The sequence below is a fragment of the Typopeltis vanoorti genome, chromosome 6 (assembly GCF_054136105.1).
Source record: "Typopeltis vanoorti isolate ZY-2024b chromosome 6, IOZ_Tvanoo_1.0, whole genome shotgun sequence".
In the NCBI taxonomy this organism is placed as follows: domain Eukaryota; kingdom Metazoa; phylum Arthropoda; class Arachnida; order Uropygi; family Thelyphonidae; genus Typopeltis; species Typopeltis vanoorti.
In genome coordinates this window covers 157,477,357-157,500,000 of record NC_143554.1, presented here as the reverse complement: position 1 = coordinate 157,500,000, position 22,644 = coordinate 157,477,357, and the positions used below count along the sequence as shown (strand labels likewise).

The 22,644-nt window shown below is 38.4% G+C and overlaps 1 protein-coding gene across 1 annotated transcript in view; it reads right to left on the bottom strand.

The window, feature by feature from the left end:
* ric8a (ric8 guanine nucleotide exchange factor A) overlaps window positions 1–22,644 on the bottom strand; it is a 340,114-nt gene that overhangs the window by 309,167 nt on the left and 8,303 nt on the right. The window contains exon 2 of the mRNA XM_090393889.1: window positions 4,089–4,136. Coding sequence (XP_090250015.1) covers window positions 4,089–4,136 — 48 coding nt within the window. The remainder of the gene's footprint in view (window positions 1–4,088; window positions 4,137–22,644) is intronic.

Here is a 22,644-nt window from a genome sequence, read left to right as displayed (position 1 = left end):
CAACACTGACATAGCTAAAAGCTTCGCATTTTTGTTCAGTAAATATGAATATGGGAAAATACAGTATAACACACTCAGTACTATTACGGTAAAAAAAAGGACCACTTCAGAAATTACCAACAAAAAACTCAAAAAATGTTTTGGAAAACAACGAAAAATGTCTTGGAAACAATAATAATCAACCACCAGCAATTAATTATTGCACATTTCAGCATTTTGCAGCACACCTTCAGCACCCCCCTGCTTCCTGCTTGCCTCTTGGCGCCCCCTTAAGTAATTCTACTGCCCACCAGGGGGCGGTACCACCCACTTTGGGAACCACTAAGTTAGATGGATCGCAAATTGGCTCTATGAATGATAAAAGTTGTGTATGATAGAGCAGTATCTCAGAAAAAAGAAGGTAGCCAGTGGCATATCCCAAGGTTCTGTTCTTGGAACCCTGCTGTTTAACTTGTTTGTAAATGATATATCATGTGGATTGACCGGGGATTATTATTATTATCATTCAGGCTTCCATGGAGTCAAAAGACTGTCGTGGGAGATCCTTTCTAAGAAACACAAGTCTATCAAGACTCATCGAAGGAGGTCCCTCCTAGGAAACAAAGTCTGTCATACCACTCTTTAAACGCATTGACCGTTCTCAGTCTCACCACTCCATCAGGCAATGCATTCTATGGTTCAACCACCCTCCATGCAAAGAAACCACTCCTCACCCTCTTTCTCAGTTTCCTTTCGTAACTTCCAGGGATGGCCCCTTGTCATGACTCCTTGCCACTGTTCAACCAAGCGAAAGAACTCTCCAGTGTTAACCCTGTAACCACCTCTCAACAGTTTAAGTCTCAATCATATCACCTCTCCTTCTTCTATCCACCAAACTCTGCAGTCCAAACTCCCTCAGCCGATTCTCATAACTAACATCGTACAGTCCTGACACCATCTTTGTTATTCACCTTTGTACCCTTTCCACAGTTAATTTATCCCCTTCAAATCCTGGGGACCAAATCTGAGAACAATAGTCCAAGTGTGGTCTGATCAGGGTGTTATACAATGGAATGATAACCATTTTATCTCTGCAGGTCAGTGTCCTTCTCATTATTGCAGCAATCCTCTGTATTACCTTCACTACCTTTGCAATATGTTCCCTGAATTTCAGGTTTCTACCAATCATCAACCCCAGATCTCTTATCTCCCCTACTTCCTCCAGTTTAACTCCTCCCATACAGTATGCAGCAACCCATCGATGTGTCCCAAACCTCAAGACCTTACAATTTGCTGGATTAAATTGACAACCCCATTCATTTGCCTATCTATCTAGCTTATTCAAATCCACTTGCAGGACTACCACATCTCCACTATTACTAATAACCCTTCCCAGCTTCGCATCATCCGCAAACATCTGAATATCCCCTTGCAATCCACTGAGCCCTGTGGCACCCCACTTGTAATTCTGCCTCTTTGATATTGCTCCACCATACACAACTCTCTGATACCCATCGGACAGCCAATCCTGAATCCAGTTGACCAATCTGACATCCAGACCCATGTGCTGCAACTTAAATATCAGCATATCATGTGGCAACCTGTCAAATGCCTTTGCTAAGTCTAGGAAAATGGCAGTATATACCTTTCCCTCATCTAATGCTCTTGTAACTTTATCATAAAAGGCTAGTATATTGCTAAAACAAGAGCATCCCTTCACAAATCCATGTTGACTCTCACAGATAACATTACCCTCATCTGCCCAATGCTGTATACGGTCCCTCAATACTTTCTCCAAGATCTTACTAACTTCTGATGACACACAAACTGGCCTATAATTAGACACTTCCAGTCTGCTACCGCCCTTATGCAATGGCACTATCTTACCTTCCTTCCATTCCATGGGCACCTTTCCTGCAGGGATCGTCAAATGTTTGAAGTTGACGAGAATTATAAGTAGTACTGCTGATATTAATTCTCTTCGGAAAGATTTGAATAGACTTTTGACTTGGACAAAAGAGTGGGGTTATAGTTTTAATATTCATAAGTGGAAGGTATTGCATTTTAGAGTGCAGAAATATAAGGCTGTGTACTATATTGACGGTGCCTGCTGTACTGCAGAAAGTGGATGAGATCTGAAAGTGATGGTTGACAGCAAACTGAAGTTTAGAGGGCATATTGCAAGTGCTGCCAACACTGCACATCATAGTGCTGCTATGGCACAAAGTACTCTAACATGTAGAGATAAAGAGGTTGTACCACTGTATAAAGCGATGGTCAGATCATACTTAGATTATTGTGCTCAGATTTAGTCACCTGGTTTTCAATGTGATATGAAAACATTGGAGAGGGTCCAGAGAAGAGTGACTAAGATAATATCAGGACTCCAGAATGCTGGCTATAGGACAGAAGTTGAAGAAATATAGATTGAAGAATTTGGTGGATAGGACAGTGATATGAGAGAGACATTTAAATTAGTGAGGGGATTTTATCGGATTAATCCGCAGGGTATTATAAAAAGAGTAGAAGGTAAGAGGGAAAGAACCTCACGTTGGAGGCTTAATGGATTTTTTTTTTTACAACACTCAAAAGGAATAAAAATAGAATTTAATACTTCCTATATTTCGTCCTAGTCACTAGGACATCTACGGGGATTACAAAAACAATCAATGTAACATGCACACACAAATCTTACAATACTAAGCCCAACCACGTGGGTGACACTAAAGTCCTATCTAGGTGGAGCGCCAGGGCAAGCCCCAAGCCACCTACTACCGCCCTTTGAGGACGCTCCACCTAGATAGGACTTTAGTGTCACCCACATGGTTGGGCTTAGTATATTGTAAGATTTGTGTGTGCATGTTACATTAATTGTTTTTGTAATCCCCGTAGATGTCCTAGTGACTATGACGAAATATAGGAAGTATTAAATTCTATTTTAATTCTTTTTGAGTGTTGTAAAAAATCCATTAAGCCTCCAACATGATGTCCTCACAGCACTTAAGCCTCTACACACGGAAGGGAAAGAACCAGAAGCCATCCCTTGAAGTTTTGTTTTAAACTGTGGTGAAGAGGGATGTGAGGAGTATATTTTTTACATGGATAATTGTCAGTGGAGGGAATGCATTACCAGAATATGTTGTTAATGCATGGAATGTTAAGGATTTTAAGATTCAGTATGAGAGATTTGTCGATCGAATGAACCTCCCACGATGAGTCTGCCAACTCCATGTAGAGTAATATAATCTTCTTTCACTACACATATTCCCGTTTCCTCTGCAGGGTCCACGTGTTACTTAGATGTGACTTCTTGTTAGTACCACTCCCAACCGACCTGTAGCCTAGCCTGCCGCTGGAGGGGATATATTTTTGACTGTAGCAGCGTATGTTCACGGGGCTGGTTTGCCTGCTTGCGGGATGAAAAACACCAGATAAACTGGCAGAAAAAACCCTACTGCCCGCACCCAAGACCGGCTAACTTGGCTATGGCTGAGGAAGATCCTCAAGTTCCTCACGTCTTCGACAGGAATCGAACCTGGAACACTCCTTCCCCAACCTGGGAAGGCTGGGGAAGATCCTCAAGTTCCTCACATCTTTGACAGGAATCGAACTGGGGACACTCCTTCCCCAGGTTGCAAAGCACAAAGCCACTAGGCTAACTGCACGGACATACAGAGTAATAATAATAATAATAATAGTAACTAAAGGCTGGAAAAAACCTGGACTGCCTTCCATCAAATTAAAGTCCTTATTTCCCTAAAAGCTTGAAAAGAAAATGATTAAAGGATGCATCATTTTTCTCCTCGACCAACTATACATCTGACAGTGAAAATGCATTACTCAAGGAGCTTCTGTTGTCCTCTTTATTCACCTGTTGTCAGACATTCTCTGATGAGAATGTCTGAGAACAGGTGGATAAAACCGTTTATTGCCTTTTATTATTGCTGTAAAGTCTATTACCTTCCTTAATCTTGACTACAAGTCTGATCTTTACAAGATCAGACTTGTAGTCAAGATTCAGCAATGCTAAATTAAATATACTATTACTCAAAGAATAATGATTTATATAAGAAAAATTAAATTAAAATAGTGTTTTCAAAAGTTCTTACTTTTTTTTTCTCGACAGTAAACTCAGGAAACTTGAAGGTTTGCAAATGCTGAAAGTAAACGTATTTCCTTTATTTTTTTAATATATTTATTATTTAATTGTGTAACTGAATGAAATCATTTTAAGATAGATTTTTCAACTGTTAAAGTAAGAGTCAACTGATACTTCTAACTCTTCTGAGCATTTTACACAATTTCATCACCAGAAATAATCAATTGGTACAATAAATTCCATGAAATCAGCAGACTCACAGTAAGAGATATGTTTATCATCAAATATAAATTTACAGCTTGCTTCAATCTACTTCTGGATGAATACCACTCCAAGCTTCTTTCATTTTAGCTGATCTTGTGCATAAGATCTTTTTTATCTCATTGTTCTATGTTACCAGTGATCTACCTGGTTTCCAATAACTACTTCTTGATGTCCATTCTGTTGTCCTCTTTATCCACCTGTTGTCAGACATTCTCATCACATCGTGCCCAACACTATTTATTGCCTTTTATTATTTCTGTAAAGTCTATTACCTTTGTTTGCTTCCTTATTATTTTTATCTAATTGTGTTATTCCCATAATAGCTCTTTCCATGTGTCACTGTGTTGTTTTCAGAGTCTCTAACCTTTTTAGTCAGGCTTCAGGTTTCACTATCATAGGTCATTGCTGGGAATATCTCTATAATGGTTAAAAACTTCCAATCCTGTTTGTAATTCTAGCTGAAATTTCATTATAAAGTTTATGGCCATTTGTAATGATCTGTCCTAGATATTTATGTGAATTTACAATTTCAACCATTGGCAGTTGAGTAAAGTTTCAATTAGCAGGGATGTGAAGTTTAGATTTTTTGCCACTAGGATGGTGAATGAGTGGAATGAGTTGCCTGAGGTGGTTGTTAGCTCTGTGTCAGTGAGAATTTGAGAAGCTAAACTGTGAACTATTATTATTATTATTAACACCAGAATTCCATCGAGTCAAAAGACTCATTGCAGGAGGCAAACACTGTTATACACAAAGCCCATCAAGCCATGCTTTAAACTCAGTCGATGTATCTGCATTCACCACAATGTCAGGCAAAGCATTTCATTGATCAACCACTCTCCATGAAAAGAACCTACTCCATATACCTCTGCTCACACCCTCCCCTTACACAACTTTCAGTTATATCCCCTTGTTCTATCCTGTTTCCCCATTCTATGAAAAATTTCTTCCACATTAACAACCCTTTACCAACTTAAATGTCATAATCATATCCCTCTCTTCTTCCTATTCACAAGGCTTTACAAACTTCATTCCCTCAATCTTTCCTCATATCTCATATCCCAGTTACGACCTTAATCATTCTTCTCTGGATCTTTTCCAACATATCCTCATCACCATGAAAACCAGGGGACCAAATATGTGCATAATAATCCATACGAGGCCTGATCAAGGACTTATACAATGGAACCAACACCTCTATTTCTACAAATTAAGGTCCTCTGCATCATTACCATACCATGTGATGTTTTCACAACTTGTGCAATGTGACCTCTGAACTTCAGATCCTTGTCCACCACCACTCCTAGGTCTTATCTTTTCAACTTCCTCCAAAATTTCCCTGCCAAGCATATACTTTGCATCCTGTCAAATTTCAGATCAGACTATCAGACTCATTATTGTTACATGTAACATAAGAATATTATCAGATTATGAAGAGATAGAAGAACTAGAATATGAAATGAAAAGAAAATAAGGAGAATGCATAAACTAAAAATCAGGAAATGTACTTTATTTACTGGAAAGGACCAGATTATGTCAAGCAGAGAGGGGTACGTTTTCTCATAAACAAAAGTATAGCAAACAAGGTTACTAAATAAGCAGTATTATCAGATCAGACGGCATATATCATAATACAAACATCAGAACAGAAAACATTAAAATAATACAAATATATGCACCAACCAGCAGTTATGAAGATGATGTAGAACAATTCTATGACACAGTGTCCAATGCAACACAGCAAAATCCTACATTCAACACAATAGTATTGGGAGACTAATACAAAACTGGGAAAAAATAAAAATTAACTTGAAAAGTTTATAGGAAAAAATGACATAGGAGAATAAAATGAAAGAGGATATATGATGCTAAACATTATGATGAGGAATCGGTTGAATGCTATGAACACATCTTACAAGAAAGGATCAAATCGAAAATGGACATGAATTAGTCCAAATGGACAAACAAAAAGTGAAGTGAAATAGATTACATTTTATCATCTCATGTTAAAATATTATTATTATTACCCAAGACCCCATGGAGTCAAAGACTCATCTTGGAGGTCCTTTTATCATGCACACAGCTCATCATACAATGCTTTAAACAACTCAAATTCTCTGCAGACACCACACTCTCAGGGGCATTCCAATTGTTCACAACTCTGCATGAAAAAACCTGCTTCTCACTCCTCTACTCACACCCTCTTTATATTGTTTCCAGGGATGACCTCTGGTTCTCCCCTATTTAAAGATGTTTCAGTAATCATTAAAATTACAGGATGAAACAGAATAAAACAATATGTAAATAAATAGTGATTCATTAGTAGCCAACAAAAAATTATACCAAGAAGAAATTGCATAAAAATTATACAATCAAAGAAATAACAAGAATGAAAACAGAAATCTACAAATGGATAATATACAGGAAAAATTTAAATCTAATAAGTACATCTAATAAATTATATAAAAAGTACACATAAGATTGCAAAAGATAAAAAGGTTAGACATAAAAACCTCTCAGAGAAAACAAAAAATCTTTTACAGAAAACAAGACAACTGGAGAAGAAAAAAATATAACAGAACTAATAGAAATAAATAAAACAATCAGAAAAAATATTAAAGATAAAAAGAAAAGATAAAATGATACAAGAAACAATAGATTACAAAAATATGAAAGTATTACAAAACAATCTCACACTAAGAAAAAAATTTCTAATATTACAAGATGAAAATGGACAAGATATCAAAGATAAAAAAAAAGGCATAGTGGAAAGTGCTAGACAATGTTTTTCAGAATTGTATAATACCACAAGCATTGTTAAAAACACTACAACAGGGAAGACAGAAGTACATCAAGATGAAGAAGAAAGTATGCCAGAAAAATAAAATGTTGAAATTGAGCAAGCAATGAAACACATGAAAAATAATAAAATGCCAGGAGAAGATGAAATTACAACAGAAATGATTAAAGCAGTAGGTGAAATATTAACAGAACTAAAAAATCCAGTTAACAGGGTAAGAATAAATAGGGCAGGAGTCAAATGGATGTATAATCTTATTAAGCAAGAGATTTGTAAGAAACCAATGATGTGGAACGAATACCATGTGCATAAGGATGATGTCTGTTATGAAAACTATAAGCAGTAGGCTAGAATAGTCAACAGACTATTCCAGCCTGTTGTATGGAATTTTCTGTTATATAACATATTTCCTGTTGTAGATGGCATTGGTGTAGTTGTGGTCAGGTGGTGATTGAATGGTGGAGGTGGAGTTGTAGACCTGGTGTCCTCCCTCGATGAGTCCTTGGACTCCCTGGAGGTATCATATAATAATAATAAAGCTAAGTCTGACTATGAAAAGAAACTGACTTTGCAAGCTAAAGACAACCCACAAGAATTCTATCACTATGCTGCAAGTAAAAGAAAGAATAACTTCAGAATGCAGATGTGTGATGATGACAGTGCAGAAGAGGTTGTTCAACTAATGAGTACCCATTTCTAAAAGCTATCAATCTGGTGTGTGCAACAATGAATTCACTGCTACCTCTTCACTGGATGAAGAAACTCAGGTGTATGAGGAGGTAGTATTAGACCTGTTGCACAAACTGAATAACAATTCAGCAATAGGGACTGATGGGATATCGACACAGGTGATAAAAAAGTATTCAGCTGAACTGGCTATTCCTTAGACTAGGCTATATAATTTGAGTCTCAGAACAGGCAAGATTCTGCAGGAATGGAAATAATGTATGGTAATCCTATTGCACAAGGATGGTGCAAAGACCAATGTAAGCAACTATTGACCAATCAGTATCTCAAGAATGGTGGTGAAGATTTTGGAAAAATTGGTTAGGGCGTGCATTCAGAAATAGGTTGACATTGAATCTCATCATCAAATTCCTGCCATGTACCCTCAAGCGGTGTACAGGATATGATAGTACTACATGAAAAATTGACATCATTACTAACTTCCTATCTACAATTTTCCTCCAAATCAGTCTGTTACTTGTCAAGACTCGAACATTACCAGATCCTATATTTCTATCGTCTAAGGCACTTTGTACTATATCAATCCACCTATATCTTGTTCTTCCTCTGGGTCGTTTTTCTACCAACCTGGCAGAGAACACTTGTTTTGCTAACCTTTCCTCACCCATTCTGTTTAAGTGACCATACCACCTGAGATTAGCTCTGCTAATGCATTCCTGGATGCTGACAATGTCAACTTCTTTCCTAATATCCTCGTTTTTAATATGATATTGCCATTGATGTTCATGCCTTTAATCTTTCTTAGGACTCTCATATCTGCGGTCTCTAGTCTTTGATCAAATGTTTTACTTCTGATCCAGCTCTCAGATCCATAGGTTAAAACTGGTTTGAACACTGTCTTGTATACAGCTAATTTAGTGTTCCGACTAATTTCTCTCTTATTCCATATGAATTTATTCAATTGACTTCCTACCATACCAGTTTTGTTGATTCTATTGTCTATTTCTATATTTAATTTACCATCTTCACTAAAAATTGTGCCTAAGTAGCTGAAATGTTTTACTTGTTCCACAGGTTCTCCATTCACCAAACATTTTCAATGATTCTGCCTATTTTCATTATCTTTGTCTTTTTATTGCTGTCCTTCATACCATATACTATTACAACATTTATTCAATTTAGTCAGGGAATCTTGCAGACATGTAGCGAATTTATTTAGAAGTATAACATCGTCCGCATAAAGCAAAGAGCTGACATTAATGAATTAACATCTCCAATTTTGATATCATGTTTAATACCACTTTCCTTCATAATATAATCCATATAGATAATGAATAACAGAGGGGACAGTGTACATCCTTGTCTCACACCAGATTTAACATTAAACCATCTTCCTGTACTTCTTTCATTTCTAACTGCTGACTTACAACTCAAATAAAGACTAAGTATTGCTTGATATAATGCCCTATTGACATCATATAACTGCATCTTATTGAATAGCTTCTCTCTTGGCATATGTCTTTTCCAAATCGACAAAACTTAAATACAGATCTTTGTTATATTCCCATGCTTTCTCGACTATTTGTCGTAAAGTAAAGATCTGATCCTGACACACTCTATTTGACCTGAATCCAGCTTGTTCTTCACCCAGCTTTTCTTCCACAATTCTTCTCAACCATTTCTCAAGTATACTTGCATATATCATACCAGGAACACTCAGTAGGGAAATACCTCTGTAATTCTCACATTCAGTTTTATTTCCCTTTTTATATATGGGTACTATTAGAGCTCTACTCCAATCATCGGGAATTCGTCCCTCTGTTCAGGCTTTCTGAACTATGCAGTGCAGCCACTGTAAGACTTTTATACCACCATACTTCAGCATTTCTGGTCGAATATCATCTACTCCTGATGCCTTTTCACATTTCAAGCCTTTGATGGCTTTTTCTAATTCAAGTATGGATATGTATTCCTGACTGCATGCCTGGCCAGTGTTTTTTACCACTGTGCTGTCATCATTGCTTGTTTCATTTAGCAGTTTTTCAAAGTAATTACTCCATACTTCAAGGATATCTTTTATTCCAGTTTTAATGTCACCTTTATCATCTCTAACTCCTTTTACAGCACTCTTTCCTCCATTCCTAAACTTCTTCAACAACCTCCAGAATATTTTGCCACCTTCTTGATATTTATTTTCTATGTTCTTGCCAAAGTCCTCCCATGACTTTTGTTCAGCTAGTTTTACACAGTGTTTAGCTTTCTTCCATTTGGAAGAATGTAGGCATCTGGAGAGATTGCTGTTCTGAACGAGTCAGTGTGTCCCAGGGAGGATGATAGCAGGGGTGGCCTCTTGTGGGAATGGATACTTGGGAGAAGGGAGACAATGTCAGGTAACACTGAGCCCAGTGGAGTCTAGAAGGGATAATGCTGGGTATAGAAACAATGGCATTTATATGCTGTATACTAATGCCAGGAGTATCTGGAATAAGGGAGAGGAATTGGTGGCGCAGATAGCATCAGCCTGGCCAAAAATTAATGCAATCACTGAGATGTGGTTGACAGAAGGGGATATAACAACAGGAATAGAAGTCGCTGGGTACAGCATTTTTCGTCAGGATATGAGGGGAAAGCGTGGTGGTGGGGTACTGCTTATGATAAGTGATGACCTATGTCCTCTAAGAGTGGAGAATTTGGAAGGAAGTGAGACAAATGATTTTGAGAGCGTATGGTGTGAGGTAGAGGTAGTCAAGACAGGATATTTAGTGGGGTGTTGCTACAGACCCAGGAGCACAGAGGATGGGGACCAGGAGATGTTTAGACAGCTAAGTTTGGCAAGTGCAAGAAGAATGATTGTTATGGGAGATTTTAACTTCAGTAGTATGAATTGGAGAGAGGAAGATGCATGTAACAATAGGGAATGGAATTTCTAGAATTCTTGAGGGACAAATGTCTTAGGCAACATGTAACAGAGGGAACAAGAGGTATAAAAATTTTGGATTTGGTTATAGCATCAGAAGAGTTGATAATAACTGAGTTGACGTCTCTCCCACCAGTTGGAGAGAGTGACCATATGGTGTTGACTTCGAAAATGAATAGACATGCAGGAGTATCAAAGAGACGGGAACTTATGTGGAATTATAAGGCAGGTGATTATAATAGTCTTAGACGTCAACTTCGGGAAGTTTCATGGAGGGAGGAATTGGAAGGCCGGGATATCACCAGTGCGTGGGAAATTGTGAAAGAATATTTGTTATCAGCAATGGTAAGTTGTATACCACGAGTGAAGAAGAGGACGCAATTTGGAGTAAAGTGGATGACAAACAATATTAAACAGGAATTGCATGCGAAAAAGAGGCTATGGAAGAGATATAAGGAGACAGGTGAAGAGATGCATGAGGAATATAAGACACAGGCCAGAAGAGTGACTAGTGTGGTAAGGAAAGCGAAACTGGAATATGAGAGGAGATTGGCCGTAAGATCCAAAGAAAATCCTAGGGAATTTTTTAGCTATGTGGCCAGTAGGAGGAGAAATGACTGTGGAAGAATGATATTGTGGGATAAAAATGGGAATAGAGTGACTGATGCAGAGGACATAGTGGAATTGTTCAATGAACACTTTATTGGAGTATTTCATCCTAGAGGAGTCAGTTTTAATGCTAGAGGGATAGGACTGGTACGAGGTCTGGAGGTACAGGAGGAGAGTGTCTTTCAGATACTGAGTACTCTGGATGTCAGTAAAGCTGTGGGACTGGATGGTATTTCGCCACGAGTTTTGAGAGAATGTGCTAGGGAATTGACACTACCTTTAACGTGGCTTTTCAATGAAAGTCTGGCTTTGGCAAAGGTGCCCAGGGAATGGAAGGAAGGTAAGATAGTGCCATTGCATAAGGGTGGTAACAGACTGGAAGTGTCTAATTATAGGCCAGTCTGTGTGTCATCAGTAGTTGTTAAGATCTTGGAGAAAGTAGTGAGGGACCGTGTATAGCACTGGGCAGATGAGGGTAATGTTATCTGTGAGAATCAACATGGATTTGTGAAAGGACGCTCTTGTTTTAGCAATATGCTAGCCTTTTATAATAAAGTTACAAGAACATTAGATGAAGGAAAGGCATATATTGCAATTTTCTTAGACTTGGCGAAGGCATTTGACAGGGTGCCACATGATAAGCTGATATTTAAGTTGCAGCACATGGGTCTGGATGTCAGATTGGTCAACTGGATTCAGGATTGGCTGTCTGATAGGTATCAGAGTTGTGTATGGTGGAGCAGTTTCCAGGAGGCAGAGGGTTACAAGTGGGGTCCCACAGGGCTCAGTACTAGGACCTATATTGTTTAACCTTTATATCAATGACATAGCCAGTGGATTGCAGGGGGATATTAAGTTGTTTGCGGATGATGCGAAGCTGGGAAGGATTATTAGTAATAGTGCAGATGTGGTAGCCCTGCAAGAGGATTTAAATAAGCTAGATAGACGGGCAAATGAATGGGGGTGTCAGTTTAATGCAGCAAAATGTAAGGTCTTGAGGTTTGGGAAACATCGATGGGATGCTGCATACTCTATGGGAGGAGTTATACTGGAGGAAGTAAGGGAGACAAGAGATCTGGGGTTGATGATTGATAGAAACCTGAAGTTTAGGGGACATATTGCAAAGGTGGTGAAGGTAACACAGAGGATTGCTGCTATTATGAGAAGGACACTGACCTGCAGAGATAAGAGGGTTATCATTCCGTTGTATAAGTCTCTGATCAGACCACACTTGGACTATTGTTCTCAGATTTGGTCCCCAGGATTTGAAGGGGATAAATTAACTGTGGAAAGGATACAAAGACGGATGACAAAGATGGTTTCAGGACTGTATAAGGATAGTTATGAGGATCGGCTGAGAGAATGTGGACTACAGAGTTTGGTGGATAGAAGAGAGGTGATATGATTGAGACTTTTAACCTGTTGAGAGGTGGTTACAGGGTTGACACTGGGGAGTTCTTTCGCTTGGTTGATCAGCGGGAAGGAGTGATGACAAGAGGCCATCCCTGGAAGTTACGAAAGGAAACTGTGAGCAAGAGGGTAAGGAGTGGTGTCTTTGTGTGGAGGGTGGTTGAGCGGTGGAATGCACTGCGTGATGGAGTGGTGGGAGCGAGAATGGTCAGTGAGTTTAAAGAGTGGTATGATAGACTTTGTGTTTCTCAGGGGGGGGACCTCCCCTCAGTGAGTCTTGACAGACTTTATTTCTTAGGAAGGACCTCCCTCGATGAGTCTTTTGACTCCTTGGAGGCCTGAATAATAATAATAATAATAATAATAATAATTTGTCTCTGTATTCTCTAAGAGACACAAGCTGACTTATTTGCCAGGAACTTTTGATATGCTTTCTTCTTTTCCTTCACTGCTTCTTTAACTTACTGTGTCCACCATGGAGTTCTAATTTTTCTCTCCTTGCAACTTCCCCATGCCTCTCTTGCTGAATCAATCAGGGTTTTCTTCAAGAATTGCCACTGAATCTCCAAGGTTTGGTTCCTGTTCTTAAACTCTATCATTTTTTCTTCAATAATCTTTATGTATTTTAGTCTACAGGTCACATCTGAGAGCTGCTCAACTTTTATTCGTTTAAAACTTTCTTACATGTTATTCTTTTCAATATGAAATTCAATTTTATCCTGCTTAAGACTAAATAGTGATCTCTTCCAATTTTAAATCCTCTGTACACTCTGGTGTCCTGCACCAGGGAGAAAACATTACTATCATCAATAACATAGTCAATGAGACTTTTCTTATTCCTTGCCTCTTCTCTCCATGTGAATTTGTGCACATTTTTATGTTGGAACATGCTGTTAGTAATAACCAGTCCATGTCCTGAGCAGAAATCCAACAGATATTTGCTATTATTATTAGCTTTGCTCTTTTCTCCAAATTTTCCCAAAATATTTTTGTATGTCTGACAATCATTTCCTTCTCTGCTATTTAGATCCCCAACAAGGACCAACTTTTCCTTTTTCATTGTATCAGTTGCTTTCTCTAAAGCATCAAAAAATTCCTCCACTTCTACCTTAGTAGAACCTTATGTGGGACCATAGGCACAAATAAGTCTCATTGTCCAGTTCCCCATTCTCATATTTGCCCACATTACTCTACTTGAGACTGCCTGCCATTCTAGAAGATTAGCCTCGTATTTTGTGTTGAATACTATGACTACTCCCTCTTTTCCTTGATTGTCATTTCCTGAATATAACATTTTGTATTTATTGCTCAGAAAGATCTCACCAGTTTTTGTCTTTTTTTGTTTCAATCACCCCTATCATATCGATCTAGTACTTATCTAATTCCTCCGCTAGCTCCATTTCTTTGCCATTCAGCTGTGGTCTCCATTCTGAACAACTGCTTTAAGAACAAAGGTTGGGAGACCACGGTGGAACCACAATATAGGACCTCCACAGGTTTGCATAAGCCAGACTTAGTGATTAAAAGAGATGGTGATGTTTGAGTAGTTGATGCCCAGGTGGTGGGAACAGGGTGCCCACTAGCCTATAGGCATAATAATAAAGTGAACTACTATAAAAATAACCAAGTTCTAGTTAGTAAGATATGGAAGGAGCATGAGCAACTCTGAGGTTTACCAGTGCCACCATGTCTTTACATGGTGTATGGAGTGCAGACAGTTATAAGGACTTACTCAGAAGGATATAAAAGTTCTTTCCTTGAGGGGCCCTACAGGGCACACTGGTGGCATGGCATTGCCACCAGAGAATGACTACAATGATAACTAGAACAGGCACAAGGTAAAACACTTGTAAAGGCTTAGGCCTATATCAAGTCTGGACGAGATGTCTGGATGTGATGCAAGGGTAGTACTGCCCATAACCAGTACAATGATTAATAAAAATAAATAAATAAATAAATAAATAATCAATCAGTGGTATACCACAAGGATCAGTGCTTGGTCCACTGTTATTCAATCTGTACATTAATGATATCGGGAAGGATTTGACAAGTGACATACAGCTATTTGCTGATGATGATGCAAAGATAGGCAGGGTAATCAGGAATGCTGCTGATATGCAATACTTGCAGAATGATTTGAATAGGCTGGAATTGTGGGCATGGGAAAATGAATGTCATTTCAATGTCAATAAATGTAAAGTCATTCAATTTGGCATGATTAGATAACCAATGTCATATTATATTCGTAGGATTATGCTAGAAGAAACTGATAAGGCTAGGGATCTTGGAGTGTTAGCAGATAAGAATTTGAAGTTCAGGAGCCATGTAGCAAATATTGCAAATACAACTCAAAAGATAATTGCAATGCTGATGCAAACTTTCTCATGTAAAGATAAGGATGTCATTTTGCCTTTGTACAAGGCCTTGATAAGACCCCCCCACTTGGACTATTGTGTGCAGATCAGGTCTCCTAGTTTCCATTGTGATTCTGATACAGTGAAGAGAGTGCAAAGAAGTGTATTAAAATAGATATCAGGATTGTGGAATACTAATTATGAAGATGGATTGAGAATTTGTAAACTGCAGATACTAGCAAACAGGAAAAAGAGGGGTGATATACAGACCCAGGAGTACAGAGGGTGGGGACCAGGAGATGTTTAGATAGTTGAGTTTGACAAGTGCAAGAAGAATGATTGTTATGGGAGATTTCAACTACAGTAGTATAAATTGGGAAGAGGAAGATGCATGTAGCAATAAGGGAATGGAATTTCTAGAATTCTTGAGGGACAAATGTCTTAGGCAACATGTAATAAAGGGAACAAGAGGTTCAAGAGTTTTGGATTTGGTTACAGCATCAGAAGAGTTGATAATAACTGAGATAACATTTCTCCCCCAACTGGAGAGAGTGACCATATGGTTTTGACTTGGAAAATGAAGAGACATGCAGGAGTATCAAAAAGATGGGAACGTATGTGGAATTGTAAGGCAGGTGATTATAATAGTCTAAGACGTCAACTTGGGGAAGTTTCATGGAGGAAGGAATTGGAAGGCTGGGATATCATTAGTGCGTGGGAAATTGTGAAAGAATATTTGTTAGCAGTAATGGCAAGTTGTATACCATGAGTGAAGAAGAGGACACAATTTGGAGTAAAGTGAATGGCAAACAATATTAAGCAGGAATTGCATGCGAAAAAGAGGCTGTGGAAGAGATATAAGGAGACAAGTGAAGAGAAGATACATGAAGAATATAAGACACAGGCCAGAAGAGTGACTAGTATGGTAAGGAAGGCGAAACTGGAATAAGAGAGGAGATTGGCCCTAAGATCCAAAGAAAATCCTAGGAAATTTTTTTAGCTATGTGGCCAGTAGGAGGAGAAATGACTATGGAAGAATGATATTGCAGGATAAAAATGGGAATAGAGTGACTGATACATAGTGGAATTGTGCAATGAACACTTTATTGGAGTATTTCATCACAGAGGAGTCAGTTTTAATGCTAGAGGGATAGGGCAGGTTCGAGGTTTAGAGGTACAGGAGGAGAGTATGTTTCAAATACTGAGTACTCTGGATGTCAGTAAAGCTGTGGGACTGGATGGTATTTCATCACGAGTTTTGAGAGAATGTGCTAGGGAACTGACAGTGCCTTTGACCTGACTTTTCAATGAAAGTCTGGCTGTAGGTGCCCTGGAATGGAAGGAAGGTAAAATAGTGCCATTGCATAAGGGTGGTAGCAGACTGGAAGTGTCTAATTATAGGCCAGTTTGCATGTCATCAGTAGTTGTTAAAATCTTGGAGAAAGTAGTGAGGGACCGTATACAACATTGGGCAGATGAGGGTGGTTTTATCTGTGAGAGTCAACATGGATTTGTGAAGGGGTTCTCTTGTTTTAGCAATATGCTAGCTTTTTATAATAAAGTTTCAAGAACATTAGATGAGGGAAAGGCATATAATGCAATTTTCTTAGACTTAGCGAAAGCATTTGACAGGGTCCACATGATAAGCTGATATTTATGTTGGAGCACATGGGTCTGGATGTCAGATTGGTCAACTGGATCCAGGATTGGCTGTCCGATGGGTATCAGAGAGTTGTGTATGGTGGCACAGTTTCAAGAAAGCAGAGGGTTACAAGTGGGATCCCACAGGGCTCAGTACTGGGACCTATATTGTTTAATCTTTATATCAATGACATTGTCCATGGATTGCAAGGGGATATTCAATTGTTTGCGGATCATGTGAAGCTGGGAAGGTTATTAGTAATAGTGCAGATGTGGTAGCCCTGCAAGACGATTTGAATAAGCTAGATAGATGGGCAAATGAATGGGGATATCAGTTTAATGCAGCAAAATGTAAGGTCTTGAGGTTTGGGAAACATCGATGGGATGCTGTGTACTCTATGGAAGGAGTTATACTGAGGAAGTAAGGGAGACAAGAGATCTGGGGTTGATGATTGATAGAAACCTGAAACTTAGGGGACATATTGCAAAGGTCGTGAAGGTAACACAGAGGATTGCTGCAATGAGAAGGACACTGACCTGCAGAGATAAAAGGATTATCATTCCATTGTATAAGTCTCTGATCAGACTACACTTGAAAACAAGCTGAAATTGGAAATGGATGTAGGCTGTAACATTTTTGTGTAATGTTTTTGTCAAGTTATTTGAAACGTTTTGAAACTCAGGGGCTACCCTGAGTGTCGAGTCTTCAAAATTCGAGTCATCAGAATTCAAGGAGAACTGGCCTACCAGTTCGGAACACAGGGGTTTGGGCACCGTAGGCGTCAGGGGACGGGGTCCCTAGTAAACTATAAAAAATTAAAATAATGATAAATATCGAAGTAAACCAGATAATAGAAAAACAAATAATAGACAATAATAAAATAGAGCAAGTACAAGAATACCTTGGTAGAAGCTTAGCATTAGGAAAAAGAAGCATTTATGAAGAAATGAAAAGGTCCTCGATGAGTCTTTGGACTCCCTGGAAGGTGTTACGTAATAATAATAAAAAGAGAATTCAGCTGGGCTGGATGGCTTTTGGCAAACTGAATAAATATTTGCGCAGTAAAATAAAACCCAAAAACAGAGCCAAACTTTTTAACCAATGTATCATCCCAATTATGTCATATGGATCAAAAACATGGCTAATAACTAAATATTGGACAGAATGAGAAAAACTGAGCACAGAATGAAGAGAGCCATTCTAAACATCAAACTGCAAGATAAAATAAAGAATAAGGATTTAAGGAAAGAAACAAATGAGTTGGACATATGGGAAGAGACTTTAAAAATTAAAATGGAAATGAGCAGGATATACTGCATGGATGAACAGCAATTAGATGGACAAAGAGAAAAGTGGCATCTGCATGAAGGAAGACAAATGTCTTGATGACCAGAAAGAAGATGGATACTTTTCACACAAGACATTACTCACATCTTTACAGGTTCTAATTTTATACAAATCCCAAATCTACCAAACCACATAATATTGCTGACACATTTAAGGGGGGGGGGGGAGCACCAAAATACTCTATAACTGATGAATTCCATCTACAAGAGGACAATCTAGTTAATTATAATCCCTCTCTCTCTTTCTCAAACACATACACACACACACACTGCAATGGCTCTCCCACAGACATTTGGTTTTGCCTTATTTTTTTTTGTACAGTTCCCACATAAAGTTATTATAAACCTATAGTATATTTTGTACCATGGGTAGGCTAAGGATTTTTTACCATTCTTATCAATTATATATATTTTTTTATTTTGCATAGTTCAGAAACCCTGCACTAGAAACAAATCATAGAACTTTTCAAGCCACTTCAGGCCTCCAATGCCTCCAATAAGAAGGGAGGTGGTCTCACATGGGCAATGAAATTCATCTCCCTCCTAAAAACAATCACAAACAGCCATGCCCACAATGGGATTTGAATTCACAGCCTGTTGGTTTGAGAGCATGAATGCTAACCACTCAGCCAACCAGGCCAGCAAATACCTTATGCCTGTTCTATAGATACTTTCATGGAGGGTGCTCTGCTAAGCACTGTCCTCCATTATTATTCCTTGACTGTCCTTCAAACTCAAGAACAAAAGCTGCTATTAACCACCACCCTTTTGCCATCAGCTTGAAACTCACCAAACCAACTTCTTTGTGTCCTCTTTCATTCCATCTACTTCCTTTCTTTCTTTGGAACAGGCTTCCCCAAAGAATACAACCTTCCATTGTTCAAAATGGTATGAACTTTATATGCAGTTAATATGTTTTGGGCTTGTGACCTTTCACATATAAGTAAGGTGTAAAAAAGATGCTCAATTAGAAAAAACAAATGTAGTTTTAAAACTATCTTATCATTCTCATAACAAACCTCCATGGAGTCACTCAGCATGCGCATATCATCACGAACCATGGGCTCACTGCCCGTTGATGTCTGATGCCTGTTTCACTATCTTCTTCCACCTTTCTTTGTCCAGTGCACAGTGTGGCAGTTTTTGTACACCCATTCCACACCAGCCTTTTATATCGTCTATCCATTCTCTGTATGGTCTACCTCGTTTAAACCATCCAAAATACCAAACATAAATGTCTTTATCTTCCGGTCCTCACTCATTCTACAGATGTGTCCAAATAATTGCAGCTTCCATTTTATAATCTTCTGCATTAGATTCTGTTTTGGTTGTATCTTCAGATAGAGCTCTTCATTGGTGATTTTCTGTACCCATCTTATTCTTAGAATCTTCCTGTAACAAGTTCTTTCAAATGCCAAAATTCTTTTTCTTGATTCCTTATTTATTACCAACATTTCAGATCCGTACAGTACACCGAAGATACATGTTTCCAGTATTCTTAGTTATGTTTGCAGACTGATCACTTTACTTTTCCAGATGTTATCCATGGCCTTCAGATTTGTTCTTCCCTTTGCAATCCTGATCTTTATTTTTTTTTTATAGTCCAAGTCATATATCAGTTTACTTCCCAAATATGTGAATTGTTATACATTTTCTATATCAGTTCCATCCACTTGTATCTTCTGTTTCATGTTCTTCTCACCAAATACCATTGTTTTTGTTTTTGCAAAGTTCATAACAAGTCCAAATCTCTTCCCTCCCTCATTTAACAGTTTCAGTGTTTTTCGTAGTTCTCTTTCGTCGTCTTCAATAATAACAATGTCATCTGCAAATCTCGGATTGTTAATTCTCATTCCGTGTACAGATATTCCTTTGGTATCTTCCTTCAATTTGTTCACTGCTCTTTCTAAATGTGCGATGAAAATGCTTGGTGATATTGGGTCTTCCTGTCTAGTACCTCTGCTTGTTTTAAACCATTTCCCCAAATCATCACCCATTCTAACTGTTGCAACTGAATTCTGATAAACATCTTTTAATATAGCTATTAGTTTTTTTTTTTATCAATTCCATAGGATTCCAGAACTACTAATGTCACTTTTGGTCAATACTGTCAAATGCTTTCTGAAAATCAACAAAGAAGTATATATGTTTTTGTTTTTTCTCCTAGCTTTCTCTGCTATTAACCTCATTGTCCAAATCTGTTGAATTGTAGTTCTATCCTTACTAAATCCTACTTGCTCATTTGCAAGGTATGCTTCCAATTGTGTTCTCAATCTTTCTTTCAATATGATCATCATCATGTTACCAAGGCAATTGTTCTATAATTTTTACATTCTAGCTTATTTCCTTTCTTGTAAAATGTTACTAATATTGATTTCACCCACTCCTCTGGCATTTTCCCTTCTTTCCATACCATATTACATAGTTGTTGCATTTCTGTAACCATACTTTCACCACCATTATAATAAACTTTAATCCATATACTCTTCACTCTCCTCTTCAGCACATTTTTACACAATTTCCAGGATTGCCTCTGATTCTTTTCTTTCTTACTTACTATTCTATATATATAATATCTTTAGTATTAATATTGTAGACTTCTTCTTATACTTAAATTATTATTATTATTATTATTCCGGGCAACTCCAAGGAGTCTACAGACTCATCGAGGGAGGCCCTAACATCATGTCAAGAACAACTATTCGACATTCACACAGTATCTATCATACCTCGCCTTGAACTCATTCACAGTGTGGCACCCACAACAGACTCTGGCAGCTTATTCCACTCATTCACCACTCTCAAAGTAAAAAACCTAGCTCTAACACATCTGCTAACCACATTCTTGCCCAGCTTCCATGTATAGCCCCTAGTCATCCCACCACCAGTCCTATTCTCAAAAATATCTTCGATTAATCTTATAGAAACCTTTTGGTAATTTGAATGTCTCAGTCATATCATCCCTTTTTTGCCTATCGACCAATTTTTGCAACCCACAAATCTTCAACCTGTTCTCATAAGGTTCATTCCACAGACCTGCTATCATCTTGGTCACTCGTCTCTGGATCCTCTCCACCTCCTCCCCATCAAGAAGAAACTCTTGCGCCCATATCTGGGCGCAGTAGTCTAGATGGGGTCTTATCAAGGCTCGATACAGAGGAACAATAACTTGTTTGTCTCTGCTTGTCAGAGTATTCTTCAGTAACCAAGTGATTTCATGAGCTGATTTAGCCACTTTTGCAATGTGCCCCATAAACTTCAATTCCCAATCCACCAACACTCCCAAATCCCTGGCCTCATCAATCTCCTGAAGTACGGTTCCACCAATGTGATATACTGCTGCCATTCTTTTCACCCCAAAATGCATAACCTTACACTTTGCCACATTAAATTGACATCCATTTTCCCTAGCCCAGTCCTCCAAACTATTCAAATCATCCTATAAAATTTTGACATCCTGTGCACTCACAATTGCTCTACCCAACTTTGCATCATCAGCAAACAAGTGAACACTTCCTCTCAGATACTTTCCTATATCATTGATGAAGAAATTGAAAAGTAGCGGTCCAAGAACAGAGCCTTCTGGCACACCACTAATCACAAGCCGACTTTTGGATCCAACTCCTGAATAAACCACTCTCTCTCCATCAACAACCCTCCTATCCATCTCACCAACCCTATATCCATCCCCATCTACTCCAGTTTACTGATTAGAGTTCCATGTGGTATCCTGTCAAAGGCCTTTGAAAGGTCCAGTAGAATCATGTAAACCCATAACCCTTATCCAGTTCAGCCATCACTGTGTTATAAAACGTGAGCAAGTTACTGAATCATGATCTACACTTCACAAAACCATGTTGTCCCCCATACAATATCCCATTTTCATCTATCCAATCCTCTATTCTTTTTTTGACTAATTTCTCCAAGACCTTGACAATAATTCCTGATATGCTAATCGGTTGGTAATTTACAACAGCAGTCTTGGAACCTTCTTTATGCAGTGGAACTATTTTCCCCTCTTTCCACCCCCTCGGAACTAACCCAGACCCAAGACTCAAATTAAACAAAATGGTCAAGGATACTGACAATTCTTTAGCCGCTTCATGTACGACACAAGCTGGTATACCATCCAATCCCACAGATGTATTGACATTGAGGTTATGCAATAGACTACTCACCTCCACTTCATTCACCACAATTCCCGTATAATCTATTGTTTCATTCATTTCTGCAATGTCACCACCTGGATGATATATTCTTGCAAAGTGCTCACTCAGTAACTCAACTATATCAACTGATTCAGTTACCTACCTACCATCGGCATTCTTTAAAATCATTCTGCCATATACATTTTTTCTTTTACTTGCAACATATCGAAAGAACTGTTTAGGATTCTCTTTAGTCTGCATGGCCAATGTTCTATCGTAATCCTTTTTGCTTTTCTTACCACACTCGTTACCCTTCTGGCCTGTGCTTTATACCGTTCATGTGTCTGCTGGTCACCTTTCTCCTTAAATTCCCCCCATAGTTGTTTCTT